The following is a 13,594-nucleotide window of genomic DNA, read 5'->3' as shown; positions in this document are numbered from 1 at the left end:
CTGAAACCACTGACCTCATTTTTAGGACTAGAGATCTCGTGGGTAAAAATGAAAGGATGAAACAAAGGTACTACAGATCAGTAATTCCAAAGCATTCTTCTGCCATCTAGGAAAAGAAATCATGGATTACATTTTGCTGTGTGAAATCCTGTATTCTATTTTGCTTTAATGAAAAAATTGTATCCAGTACTTGGAAGTTGTATTTTATATCAGAACATAATCTAGATCATCAGTTTCCTTTGACCTCTAGCTTTTGGTTAAGAAAAACCCCAAACACCTTTGTTTTAACGTTGGTGTTTTTTTTTTTAATCTAATGACAAAGAGAACAGGAAAATGCAACTTGCATTTAAAGATGAAAAAATCATGCCCCAGGGCTTAACGAGCTTTTAGACAGAAAATGAACAACTACACCTAGATTTGCTTCGTCTTCCAGGTACCTTGTGATAAACCTGCTCAGAAGTATTATGAAAATGAAAATTGCATCCTGCTTTAAGTCAGTTTGTTTTATGGATAAACTCATCTGCTCTAGGTCAGCAAACCTTCACTTTTTTTTAAAAAAAAGCATTAACATATTCCAAACTGTATTTTAGCACACTTAGACTAATCTTACGGAACAGTCTTGCAAAACAAACACCCAACTGTTACAGAGAAAGCAAAAAGTAATTTTTAGGCTCGTTGTAATGCCTCTTCCTCTGAAAGACTTCTAGAAATACTTAAGCGTTCAAGAAAATGAGCTTGTGTAGCTGATAAAGATCATTTCCTCCTTTGTGCTGCCCTTCTGACTGGTGAACGATGCACTGAGAATCCACCTGATCAAAAGAAGCAGGACAGAAGTCAGAAGGCATTGATTGCATCCTGAATACTGTTTTCCTGTAGAACAATGTTAAGGAAGAGCTCTGGCAGTCTGACATTGTACAGGCATTTCAGTCCCACAGCACACATCTCAGCATCACCGCCAGCACTATATAAAATTCTGTATCCTGTAGAACAATGTTAAGGAAGAGCTCTGACAGTTTGACATCGTACAGGCATTTCAGTTCCACATCTCAGCATCACCACCAGTACTATAAAATTCTGTGTATCTCAGAATAATATTCCACAATCAATTCCAAAGCATTTTACGTGATGATTTAAGAAAGACATCCTGAGATTCTTCAGACATAATGGAGAAAACAAGGCTTGCAAACTGACTTGTTATAAAAAAAGCTAAACACCAATATTATCTTCATAATACCGAGGATAACTGCATTTGAAATATGAAAATAGAATCACTCTGGCTTAAGGCAATATAACTCGACACACTCTAACCCCTCAGTGAATGCCCACTAGAAACGTGTGCCCTTGGTGCTCTCTCAGTGTTGTCAATCTTCACAAGGAGAGACCTAAACCCCCATTTATGTGCCTCGGGGTGGGAGATGCACAGGGAGGACGCCTGTAGAAATCCTCCTGCTGCACTCGCTAATTCCTTGTTCCCTTTTAGTTAAGGAAACACAGGAAATCCAAGAAATCTAGTTGCCTGCAGAGGCTCTTACAGAAAGAAAGGTTAAGATTTCTAACAGAGCAGGAAGGCAGACTCTTCAGCTTTACAAAACCCTCCTTGATTTCAAGAAAACTGCCCTTTATGTCATCCCAGCACATTCATTTTAACACAAGCCCCATTTCTATCTGTTTAAAAGGGCAAAGCCAGGTGAAAGCACAGCAGCCCAAACCAAAACTAAAATGCACAGCATTCAGATAAATCCTAAACAAGAACATCATATCATTTTCTTTTAGGGCACAGCTGCTTAATACAAAGAATATAAAATTTTAACTTCAAACAAATGGAAAGTTGACTTTACAATCTCTCAACTTAAAAATCATGGAATGTTCTGTTTGAAAAGGCTAAATATTTGTATCTACAGAACTAAAAAACAAAGCAAACCACCCAAACTAAACACTCTACAAAAAACAAAAAGTTGATCCCTTTACCTGATTCCACGCATATGGCTTCTTATACCATGTAGGAACAATTATATCTCGAGGTTTTGGTCTGCAGATTAAACTGAAATGATATAAAAACAGCCTTAATAAATACACTTGTATTGGCTTAATCCTAAACAAGAAGAACATACAATTTTCTTTTAGGGCACAGCTGCTTAATACAAAGAAGAATTAAAATTTTAACTTTACCTGATTCCACGCATATGGCTTCTTATACCATGTAGGAACAATTATATCTCGAGGTTTTGGTCTGCAGATTAAACTGAAATGATACAAAAACAGCCTTAATAAATACACTTGCATTGGATTTATTATAAATAGAAAGGAGTTGCTATATTGGATACAGCTGGGCAGTTAGGAGGTGGCTGTGCTGAAGGGAATCTTAAATGTACTTGCTAATCTAGTCTGATTTGTTCATGTCTGTACTTTGCCTCTCTACTATAAGAAGTCAAAATACAAATTTTCACAAGGACATTTTAAATTTAAAAAAAAAATCCTTATTTTCTTTGAAAGAAAGTGCATTTTGATACACAAAGTACTAGAATTTCAGCTGTCCTTTATTCCATAGGATTTCTGCACGCTTATTCACTAGAATGTATAATACAGCTATTTTTAGGGTATTTTGTTTTGCATGACAACTCAATTACTATAGATTGTCTGTCTGCTCCAGTTATTTCCTCAAGCTGTGCAAAGTACAACAGTAGTAGACTTTAATTAATTCTGTCTAGATGTGTTTTTCAAACACTCATTTTAGTCTTAAGTAGTGGTGACATGTTGTAAATACAATTAGCTTTCAAAAAAATGGAAAAAAGTTATAAAAGACTGTTCAGGCTAAATTTTTACATATTTACTCTTATGAATAAAAATTTAGGTTTTTTCCAAGACATAAACTAAAGTATAATCAGAAAAAAAATATTCAAAACCACTGAAGTTTTTACACAAAGGAAAAAACATCATGACAATAACCAGATTGTCTCTCCTGAAAAAGGTAAATAAATTAAAAAACCCAAATAAAATTAGAAAAATGAGCTGGAGGATTGTTGGAACAGAATCAGTAAAATCACAAAGATTTCCAGAGAGAAAATGCTACCACAGAAAGGTATAAAATCCTTAAGGAAAAAAGCCTTGGAAGGCTGATGAGAATGATTGAATCAGGCAGCCAGTGGTGCCTGAGCCCGAGAAGACGTCGACGCTGCACAGGATGCTCCTTCCCCTCCCACTGGGTTGAATCTCTGAACAATCCACCCAAAAAAGGTGCCAAAACAGTAGAGAGTATTTAAATATGTCTGAAGAAATAGCGGTGACATTTTTGTGCCTTGAATTTTGCATATTGGTGCGTTATCTATTGTTCAATGTTATACTGAAGCGTTGATGTCCAAGTACGAGCTCCTGTTATGCTCAGTCACCTCCAGAGAGGTTTTGGATAAGCAGAAAAAAAGCAAAACCCCACTTTCCTGGGCTTCTCCCCACACTTATTACCGCGTGAATCACAGAAGCCATCTCCATTCAGTGAACACCACGGTGCTACCACCTGGCAGTGTCCAAAGGCAGCGCAGACACCGGCTGCCCTGAGGTACTTGGACACAAACAGGACATTAAATCCCGCATCAACAGCACGCTCCACAGCTGGCATTTTACCAAGAGTTAACAGAATCAGTAAAATCACAAAGATTTCCAGAGAGAAAATGCTACCACAGAAAGGTATACAATCCTTAAGGAAAAAAGCCTTGGAAGGCTGATGAGAATGATTGAATCGGGCAGCCAGTGGTGCCTGAGCCCGAGAAGACGTCGACGCTGCACAGGATGCTCCTTCCCCTCCCACTGGGTTGAATCTCTGAACAATCCACCCAAAAAAGGTGCCAAAACAGTAGAGAGTATTTAAATATGTCTGAAGAAATAGCGGTGACATTTTTGTGCCTTGAATTTTGCATATTGGTGCGTTATCTATTGTTCAATATTATACTGAAGCGTTGATGTCCAAGTACGAGCTCCTGTTATGCTCAGTCACCTCCAGAGAGGTTTTGGGGTTTTGCTTTTTTTCTACTTATCCATTTTCCTGGGCTTCTCCCCACACTTATTACCACGTGAATCACAGAAGCTGCCTCCATTCAGCGAACACCACGGTGCTACCACCTGGCAGCGTCCGAAGGCAACGCAGACACCGGCTGCCCTGAGGTACTTGGACACAAACAGGACATTAAATCCTGCATCAACAGCACGCTCGACAGCTGGCATTTTACCAAGAGTTTTGCAAAAGTGAAAGGAGAATAGTTTCCCGTCTTTTTTCACTGATGCTCCTTTACTCAGAAGCCCAAGCAGCGTCCATCTCCGAGGTAACACCTCTCTGAAGCTGTGACACCGCTTTCTGGATGTACACACAATCTTCTGGCAACTGTTCCTGCTCTTTTAATTTCATTTCCAGTGCCTCAAAAAGTAAGGCTGACCCCCCCCCCCCCAGCACTTTTTAATTTATTAGAAAATGCACCACACTATTTTCTTTCAAGTGTTGGAAATAAGAAGCGTAGGTACTTGCCTTCAACTAAAGGCAATGCAATAATTTTTTCACAGCTGGGAAAAAAAATCAGCTGAGCAGGTTCATTTAAAAACAAGAAACACCTGAAAACTCAGCATAAACAGCTGCTCTGATAATCCCTTTGATAACCCAGGGTAAGGGCAGCAAAGCTTAAAAGCTTCTGATCTTTATCAGCATGAGGAAATGCCTCACTCCAGCACACAGTGACTTTAGAAGAGCCCTGTTCACCAAAGGTCACACTTCCTAGAGACAAGGCCAAGAGCAGAGAGCACAACGGAACTCTTAACTCACAGCTGAGCCAGAGCTCCTTCTGAAATCACAGATTCATTCAGGTTGGAAAGACCCTTGGGATCATGGAGTCCAACTCTACAAAGTTCTCCCCTACACCATATCCCCCAACACCACATCTAAACAACACATTCAGGGATGGTGACTCAAATCTGTTGAGTGCAGACAGGGGTAGGGAAGGAAGAGAACGTCCACCGATGATACAGCCAACACTGAAACACGCTACATTTACAAACAAGAGAAGACCTTCCACAGCACGCTCAGCAGTGACAGGCATTACAAGGAGCTGTCACAGAGATACTTCATTGAACTGTCTCCCTGGAATGCTTCCCACAGGCTGCAAGCTGAAAACATCCTCCAGACTGGCAGCACTGACTCACCGCAGCCCTTTCAGAACCGCTCTTTCAGTGACAAGAAGCAGGGGGGCTGCTGGAAAAAAAAGGCATTTTCCCTCCATGGGTCTGTTAAGGGAGGAAAGGCAGCACACACAATTCAAATTTAATATATAGGGAGAAAGAATTCTAAATCCTTCTGCCCTCTTAGGACTTCATTAGCTTTGTCCTGGGTGCACAAAGCAAAGACACAGGAGAACAGGTTCCTGCAGAACAGGTTTTACAGTCTAGGATTTATGACTCTTAAGTGATCAGGCTTCCCCTGAAGAACCAGTGCTTCCACAGGAAGTCCTAAGCTGTTGAGTATACTGCTTTATAAATAAACAAAGTAAATGAAATGCATCATTACATGAGAACATATATTATTTCCCCAAAGCCTAATCTGAGCTGTGCTTCAAGCAATCATTTATTTTATTTTTGCTGAGACTGTGAAACAGAAGATCTTATTTCTACAAAATTATTACCATAGAAGTTTCTGACGAATGTTTTTCTGCAGCTGAGTCATTCTCTCTTGTCCAGAAGACTCTGCACATTCACAGAGCAGCTCATTAATGGCTGTCCTTAGGATGTTTATCTGTAAAAATACCAGTGAGAGACTATAAAGCACTAAATCAGCAGTAATTATCTATTATGTTATACTGATATGAAGATGGCACCCTTACCACTGAACTTCAACTGGAATATTATTACCATAAGCAAAAACATCTGAAGCTTTAGAAACATTTCCTCCTCCAGATCCATCTCTGCTGGTCAAAAATGTTCATGTTCAGCCACTTGATATCACAATCTTTGAGTTTACTCAGGAATGACATAAAATATACAGGCTACCACTTGTGGGATTTTTTCCCCAAACACAGAATTCCTTCTCTAAAACTTTTAAGGATTTTCTGTATCTGTCCATATATAACAACTTGTTGTCACCATTTTGGCTTAGGATGTTTATCTGTAAAAATACCAGTGAGAGACTATAAAGCACTAAATCAGCAGTAATTATCTATTATGTTATACTGATATGAAGATGGCACCCTTACCACTGAACTTCAACTGGAATATTATTACCATAAGCAAAAACATCTGAAGCTTTAGAAACATTTCCTCCTCCAGATCCATCTCTGCTGGTCAAAAACGTTCACGTTCAGCCACTTGATATCACAATCTTTGGGGTTACTCAGGAATTACATAAAACATACAGGCTACCACTTGTGGGATTTTTTTCCCCAAACACAGAATTCCTTCTGTAAAAGCTCCTCCAGATCCATCTCTGCTGGTCAAAAATGTTCATGTTCAGCCACTTGATATCACAATCTTTGAGTTTACTCAGGAATGACATAAAATATACAGGCTACCACTTGTGGGATTTTTTCCCCAAACACAGAATTCCTTCTCTAAAACTTTTAAGGATTTTCTGTATCTGTCCATATATAACAACTTGTTGTCACCATTTTGGCTACAGTGTCGTGAATACAGACATGACACACACCAAGGCAGTGCTTTCAGAAAGCAACAGCTCACAGATACCCACACCAGCATGTCCACTGCGTCCTTAGAAAGCCTCTAGAAACCACTGGTCATCACCTTCTGTCCCTGCTCCATACACAGAACTAATCAGGGCACGTCAGGCCCTTCACTGTCTAAAAGCACACGTCAAATCTGACGCACGGGTCAAATACAGCTTCCTGTCCTGCATAACGGAGTGTATGGACACACTTCCCTCTGACAGGTCTGTCTGCAAGATGCAAAAAGAGGACTACAGGGGGTTTTATTGCTTGTTTGGTTGATCTGCTCTGATCTCATTGATACAGATGACTTATCAGAGCTGTAAAATCAAACAGAGGATTGCAAAGCAGTCATGCTCGGCTGATCAGTAACAACCACAATAATCCTAAGAACACAATGAACAAGTATTGACATCTGATTAGCAGAAAATCAATGCTTCTGTTTTCAAAAGTGTACAATGTATTGTTCTATAATACTTTATTTTGTTCAAAGGCGAGCATTTCCTCCTCCTGTTTTGTTTCTGGTTATAAACAAGTAGTACACTAAAAAGAACCCCAAACCCACAGCTTAAAACAAGTTTTCTGATCAACTAAGAATTAACAAGCTCTGAGGCACTGAATTTTACTTAATTCCTACTATAATGAAAATGCTTATCCATGTTTTACCTTTGTTACGTCTTCCAGTCCAAAATGCACATCAAATGCCAGCTCCATGTCATTTTCTGGAAGCAGAGGAGCCTCACAAGTCTGACTCCAACCCAAACCACACAGAACACCAGTATAATACCTTCTACTTTTATCAACCCTATATAAAAAAAGAAAGAAAACACTCTCACCTAAAGATGAAGAAACTAAACTCAGATGAAGATAGACTGAAATGAATTTAGCTGTGCCAAACAAGATAGAGGTGTTTTAAAGAAGCCAAAACAATTAAGAGGCATTCACACACAGTCGGTACTGTTGGGCTTTTTTTAACATACACAGTGATGAAATGAAACTGAAATTCTGGTTATGAAAACACATAAAACTCAAAAAGGAAATCATACATATGTAAAATGGAACTTTAATTAAGAAAAGCTAGCTTCACTATGTTGAAATGACAGTCTACAGGCACATGAATTTAAACAGAACGCAACAGTAATGCAACTGCCAGAACCCAGCTTTTACAAAAATCATGCAGGTTCCTCTCCTCGTGCAGATTTAAAACTTGCCCAGTTCTACAGTTCATCTTCCTGGGCTTCCAGCACGACTGGCAGGAACTGCAGTGCCTTATGGTGAGGGTAGAGCCTGCAGCACCAATTCATTAAGTACAGGAAACAAGTTATCTTAGCTACATACCATACTAAAACTACTAAAAGATACAAATATTACATGAACAGGAAAATAAAATACTAAATGCTGAAAGCAGAGAAAAAAAAATAATCCATCACTAATTTGTGAGGGTCCTAAAAAAAAAATAAAAGAAAAGAACTACCAGTTTGAAACACCCAAATACCTGAGTTCTATAGCAGGAGCAAAGAGCATACTGAGGAGCGCAAGCAGGCCACGAATAGGAGGCATCAAAGATGTTTTCCCTAAAAACACAGTAGATCCTGTCACCAAAAAAAAAAAAGAAGAATTAAAAACCAACAAAACAAACAAATCTAAGAGGTATCTAACAAAACAAATGACTAGAGAAACTGTCCAACCATTTTTATTAAGCATTACCAGTTGCATTTGCTGATAGAGAAGCAGCAACTAACATTCGCTGAAAGGGATCTTCTGGAGTGTCATGGACAACAACAGAGTTTATGCTTTCCTTTTGTATTAAATAATTTCTGGGGAGGAAATAAGAAATATTTTCAACATTTAAAAAAATCAAAAACCTTATAAACACGTACAAATAGAATTATTTTAAATTCACAATGCAACCTCAATGGATAGCAGTTACTGGCTGAAGATTACCTGAATACCATTTATCAGATGTACACGATGGTTAATAAATAATCTCTCTGTAAGACATTAAAGCACTTTTAATAAAACCATTCTTAAAATTTTACACAGCAAAAGTGTGCATATTAAAATAATTCTGGTCTGATTACTTCAGTTTTTCAATGAATAAAAATTCCATAAAGATCTGTAAGAGTAACTAGGATGGATTTTGCCTATTTATCAAAAATTACAGCTGAGAACGTGCCCGTGCTCCACAGTAAGCTGCCTATTTATCAAAAATTACAGCTGAGAACATGCCCGTACTCCACAGTGTCTTCTCATACCTGAACTGGGACACTCTGGTCATACTGTAGCATTTCACCTCATAAGGACTGAACGGGCCAACAAGCGTTACCTTCAAAGAGAGGAAGAACAAATGATACTCTAGTTAGCCAGCACCCGCATCTCCAAAAGGATTTTCCAAATCTAACTCCTTTAGAAATTAAAACCAAACCACATTTCAGCATGTAACTGAGCAACACTGAACTGACAAACAGCATTTTCATTTCACCCATCTAAAGCAAACTTTGCTTGGTGAGGCACCTAAACAAAAATAACATACTTCCACAGCTGCTGGGGATTCACGACGCTCCTCTGGCTTAAACACAAGTTCAGATTTCAAGATTTCATAGAGCACCCAACAAAATCACGTCATTTTTGTTTACAGGAGCAAGTCTTGAAAATATCTCACTTTATGAAAGCGAGTAGTTAAACAGGATTACTCCTGTGGGTAAACTGAGCAGGATCAGGTGCTTGAAAGTCTGAAATTTTGACAGGTGTGAAATGGGGAAAGAATTACAATGTAGATGAGAGTTAACTTGTAATCAGACTGCAGAACAGGACACGTGTTTTCACATTTTATATTCCATCTTAGGAGTGACTAGATATCTCAAAATATGTAAGTAAGAGTAATTTCTGAGTTTGGAATTGTGGAAGTGGAAAACAGTGTAATTTCATTATTATCAGGTATTGAAGTGTTCTCTACAGCACCTACCCCAGCTGCTTACCCATCGCCAGCTCAGGAAGAACGAAACATTGCGTAACAGCAAACCCCGTATTTGATTTTTCTGAAAAACTGAAAGGGTTGTAATCTTCCTTTTTGCTGTAGCGTATATAATGAAATCTATCACATGTGGAAAGATTGTGTTCAGTTTTTCAGTGTTATCTTCGTTCTACAGCAGCTCAAATTCCTGCCTTCAAACGTGTGAGAAGGGTCAGTTCACCAAGCTCTTAGGCTACACTTCAAAACTTTGCTAAAAGCTGCAAAAACCAGTCTGCAATCACGGTCATGTTATGGCTTCCTACCAGTAGGAGGCAGAATGCACTATGAAAGATCCCAAATTCGGTTTGGTTATTAAATGTACTTTCAGTCTTATCTCCTTTCTAACAACGGGAGGAGCAGGGTCATGTAATGACACACCAAAACCACCACTCAAGTTACCTTATGGGTTGATGCACCAGATTTATTGTCAGAAAACAAGTTTAACAGTCTTTCAATGAGTTGCTTTTCTTCCTTTCTTGAAGATGCAGGCACTTTCTCTTCTTGGTCCAAAAATAATCCTTTGAGCAAATCATGGCTTTGCTACGTAATAATGGGAGAGTGTTAAAACCATGAACCAACGATCTTTTTCAAAAGTTTTACAGAAAAAGGTCCTACACAAAGAACATGCATGCAAATGCATGCATGCAAAACAAGTTTAACAGTCTTTCAATGAGTTGCTTTTCTTCCTTTCTTGAAGATGCAGGCACTTTCTCTTCTTGGTCCAAAAATAATCCTTTGAGCAAATCATGGCTTTGCTACGTAATAATGGGAGAGTGTTAAAACCATGAACCAACGATCTTTTTCAAAAGTTTTACAGAAAAAGGTCCTACACAAAGAACATGCATGCAAATATAAAACACAATGTTCTTACAGGAGAGGCTCGACGAGGCCCTGGGCAACCTGGTCTAGTTGGGGGTGTCCCTGCTGACTGCGGGGAGGTCGGACTAGATGACCCTTGGAGGTCCCTTCTGGCCTGGGAAATTCTATGATTCTATGAATATAAAACACAATGTTCTTGCCACCTTTCAGATTATATAAAACACAAAAATGGAAGACAGTTAAAACTATTAAACAGTTACATTTATTCAAAGTTCAAAAGCCAGCAGAGCAGTTCAATTGATGCCGGTATCTCCTGGAGAACATCTCTCTTAGAAGGTGTCTCAAAGCAGCAATGCTTTTGGCCAACAGCTCAATATGAATTACAAACACATGAAAAAATACGGTCCCATTCAAGTATGAGTCTTGCCTAATCCTATGGCATTAGCCAAGACTTCAACTCAACTTCTCCAGCCTGCCTGAGCTGAAATAAATTAACTGACTCAATACATACTTGCGATTCGTACGATTCTTCTGCCAGTTCAGCGTAACACTCTTCAATAAGCACATCTCGAATGTTGACAAACTCCTCCTTCCACCTGGAGCAATGGAAAGCATCCACACGCAGCACGCCACGCACAAGCGAGTACACCTCCACGAGAAGAGTACAGCCATCGACCAGGGAGGCAAATCTCTGGCTGGCGCTGTAACTCCACCACTCCCCACACACCAGGGACTGGGCAGACGGACGCATCTTGCATATCTTGAATTCTAAAGCCTAGAGCAAAAAACATCGAAAACAACACTTGCCTGAGCAGAGAATGAAAATCTTCCATTTTTTCAACAAACAGTGTGAATTAATAACTACAAATGACTCCATAATTGTCATAGAGGCTTATGTAAATTCCTAGGACTGCCGTAATGCTCCTGGTATAATTCCTATCCTGTCATCGAAAACACAGCTACACGTTACATCTCATATCACTTCAATATTGTACATAGTTGCTAATGAATCAGAGCAAACAGAGAGTAAATAAAAGATAATTCGCTATTAACTCACCATCCACATTAATATCTTAGGAGTGTAGAGATGTCTACTGTGGAAAACACTTTACAATTCATAGTTCTTTTCAACTAAGGTAACCAAAACTTGGCAAGACCATTGCAGCTACTCTGTCCCTGGCTGTTCCCTTTTACCTCCTTCCCACTATCTGTAATTATGTCTCTGAATGAATTCACAACAGAAATACTGTTTTTTTTTCTAGCCCATCATTGAAACTGGTCATTAAAATATTAGGCTGAAGTGGAAGTAAGTTTTCCTTTAATACATCTGACAAAACCACAAAAAATGATGCGTCTTGCCAAAATTAATTCTTTGTTTTTTTAAAATCAATTATAAAAGAAAACTCTAGCCCATCATTGAAACTGGTCATTAAAAGATTAGGCCGAAGTGGAAGTAAGTTTTCCTTCAATACATCTGACAAAACCACAAAAAAAGATGCGTCTTGCCAAAATTAATTCTTTGGTTTTTTTTTAAATCAATTATAAAAGAAAAACAAACAAAATTAACCCTGTCAAGATCTAATACTAAGAAGAGATATATAAAATAAAGCAAACAAAATTAACCCTGTCAAGATCTAATATTAAGAAGAGATATAAAATAAAACCATACTTCTGCTGGTTCACTTCTCATTTTCATTATTAAACACTTCAGAGAATAAAGTTAGTATGATACACCTGTTTCAATTAGCTTAACAGTATCTGCATGAGGACTGGTAAGCTGAATTTCACTTGAAGCCTCTAGTTATTTCATTTGTAAATACAGCAAGAGAATTATTTTTCTGAAAAAGTCCCTCAGATGTGTTACAGACCTATCAGATGTGTTACAGATTATCAAGAGGGTTCTGTCTGAAAAGATCCAAGTGAAGTCAGCAGTTCAAAGAACAGCGAAGCAGCACAAAGCAAACCCAGAGACTTACAGCTTTATGAAATTTAGTTTAAGTATTTCCTATGTATTCCTTCTGTAACTAATAGAGTAGCAGAGCAGGTGCTTTGATGGAGTAAAAGTACCCTGCAGAGTAACTGTACACAAGATACCTGTCACTGCAGACTTGCTGCACACAGACATTAACATTTAGTTAAAACAAATGAATACAAACAATGTTTTTTACATCCAGTCAATGAAAACGAAAGGCTGGACGACATTTCTCTCCAACTAAATACAACACAACAGTAGTTCAAAGAACAGCGAAGCAGCACAAAGCAAACCCAGAGACTTACAGCTTTATGAAATTTAGTTTAAGTATTTCCTATGTATTCCTTCTGTAACTAATAGAGTAGCAGAGCAGGTGCTTTGATGGAGTAAAAGTACCCTGCAGAGTAACTGTACACAAGATACCTGTCACTGCAGACTTGCTGCACACAGACATTAACATTTAGTTAAAACAAATGAATACAAACAATGTTTTTTACATCCAGTCAATGAAAACAAAAGGCTGGACGACATTTTTCTCCAATTAAATACAACACAACTCAGTTACAGACAAGAATTACCACTCTGTGCATACACATCTGCAAAAAACATCTACCCACCATTAGTGAAGGTGATTTGTAGGTACTCCCATTAACAAAATACACATTACTTCATTATTATTCTAAAAAGCATTATGATTTGAAGTACACTTCTGTTTGCCAGACCAGACATGAAAATACCTATTACACAGCAGCAAGTAAGATCACCCCTACCTGGAAAGGAAACTCCAGAAGACAGCTTGGAATCTCTCTTAAGTTCTTTAAAGGCACTTTTGATGTATTGCCATAATCCACAAAAAAAACCTAGAAAAAGAATCAGGAGCATATGCAGAGGTTCCACAACATTTGAAGTGCTACTTTTAGTGGCAAAGAAAGAGACAACCTATGTTTAATAATTACAGTACAACACAATCTTAAGTGAAATGGAAGCAAATTCAGAGTCTGGAAAAGATGTAAATGAAGTCACGTCAAAAATAATAGGTCAAATTTTACCATGTCTATTATTTGATCCCTTGCTTTAAACACCCATTGGTGATGCAAATAA

General features: G+C 38.3%; 1 protein-coding gene across 1 annotated transcript in view; it reads right to left on the bottom strand.

Annotated features, from left to right (window-relative positions):
- Nucleotides 1-329: 329 nt before the first annotated feature.
- TDRD9 (tudor domain containing 9) overlaps nt 330-13,594 on the bottom strand; it is a 54,293-nt gene continuing 41,028 nt past the window's right edge. Inside the window, exons 26-35 of the mRNA XM_014957463.1 lie at nt 13,264-13,353; nt 11,033-11,296; nt 10,102-10,242; nt 8,945-9,015; nt 8,397-8,506; nt 8,185-8,281; nt 7,356-7,494; nt 5,658-5,767; nt 2,170-2,242; nt 330-809 (exon numbers count right to left, since the gene is read on the bottom strand). Coding sequence (XP_014812949.1) covers nt 714-809; nt 2,170-2,242; nt 5,658-5,767; nt 7,356-7,494; nt 8,185-8,281; nt 8,397-8,506; nt 8,945-9,015; nt 10,102-10,242; nt 11,033-11,296; nt 13,264-13,353 — 1,191 coding nt within the window. The 3' untranslated portion in view covers nt 330-713. The remainder of the gene's footprint in view (nt 810-2,169; nt 2,243-5,657; nt 5,768-7,355; nt 7,495-8,184; nt 8,282-8,396; nt 8,507-8,944; nt 9,016-10,101; nt 10,243-11,032; nt 11,297-13,263; nt 13,354-13,594) is intronic.

This window comes from Calidris pugnax, unplaced genomic scaffold, assembly GCF_001431845.1.
Source record: "Calidris pugnax isolate Ruff unplaced genomic scaffold, ASM143184v1 scaffold211, whole genome shotgun sequence".
Lineage (NCBI taxonomy): Eukaryota > Metazoa > Chordata > Aves > Charadriiformes > Scolopacidae > Calidris > Calidris pugnax.
Note: the sequence above shows the minus strand (reverse complement) of the source record. Positions and strands in the feature narration are given on the sequence as shown.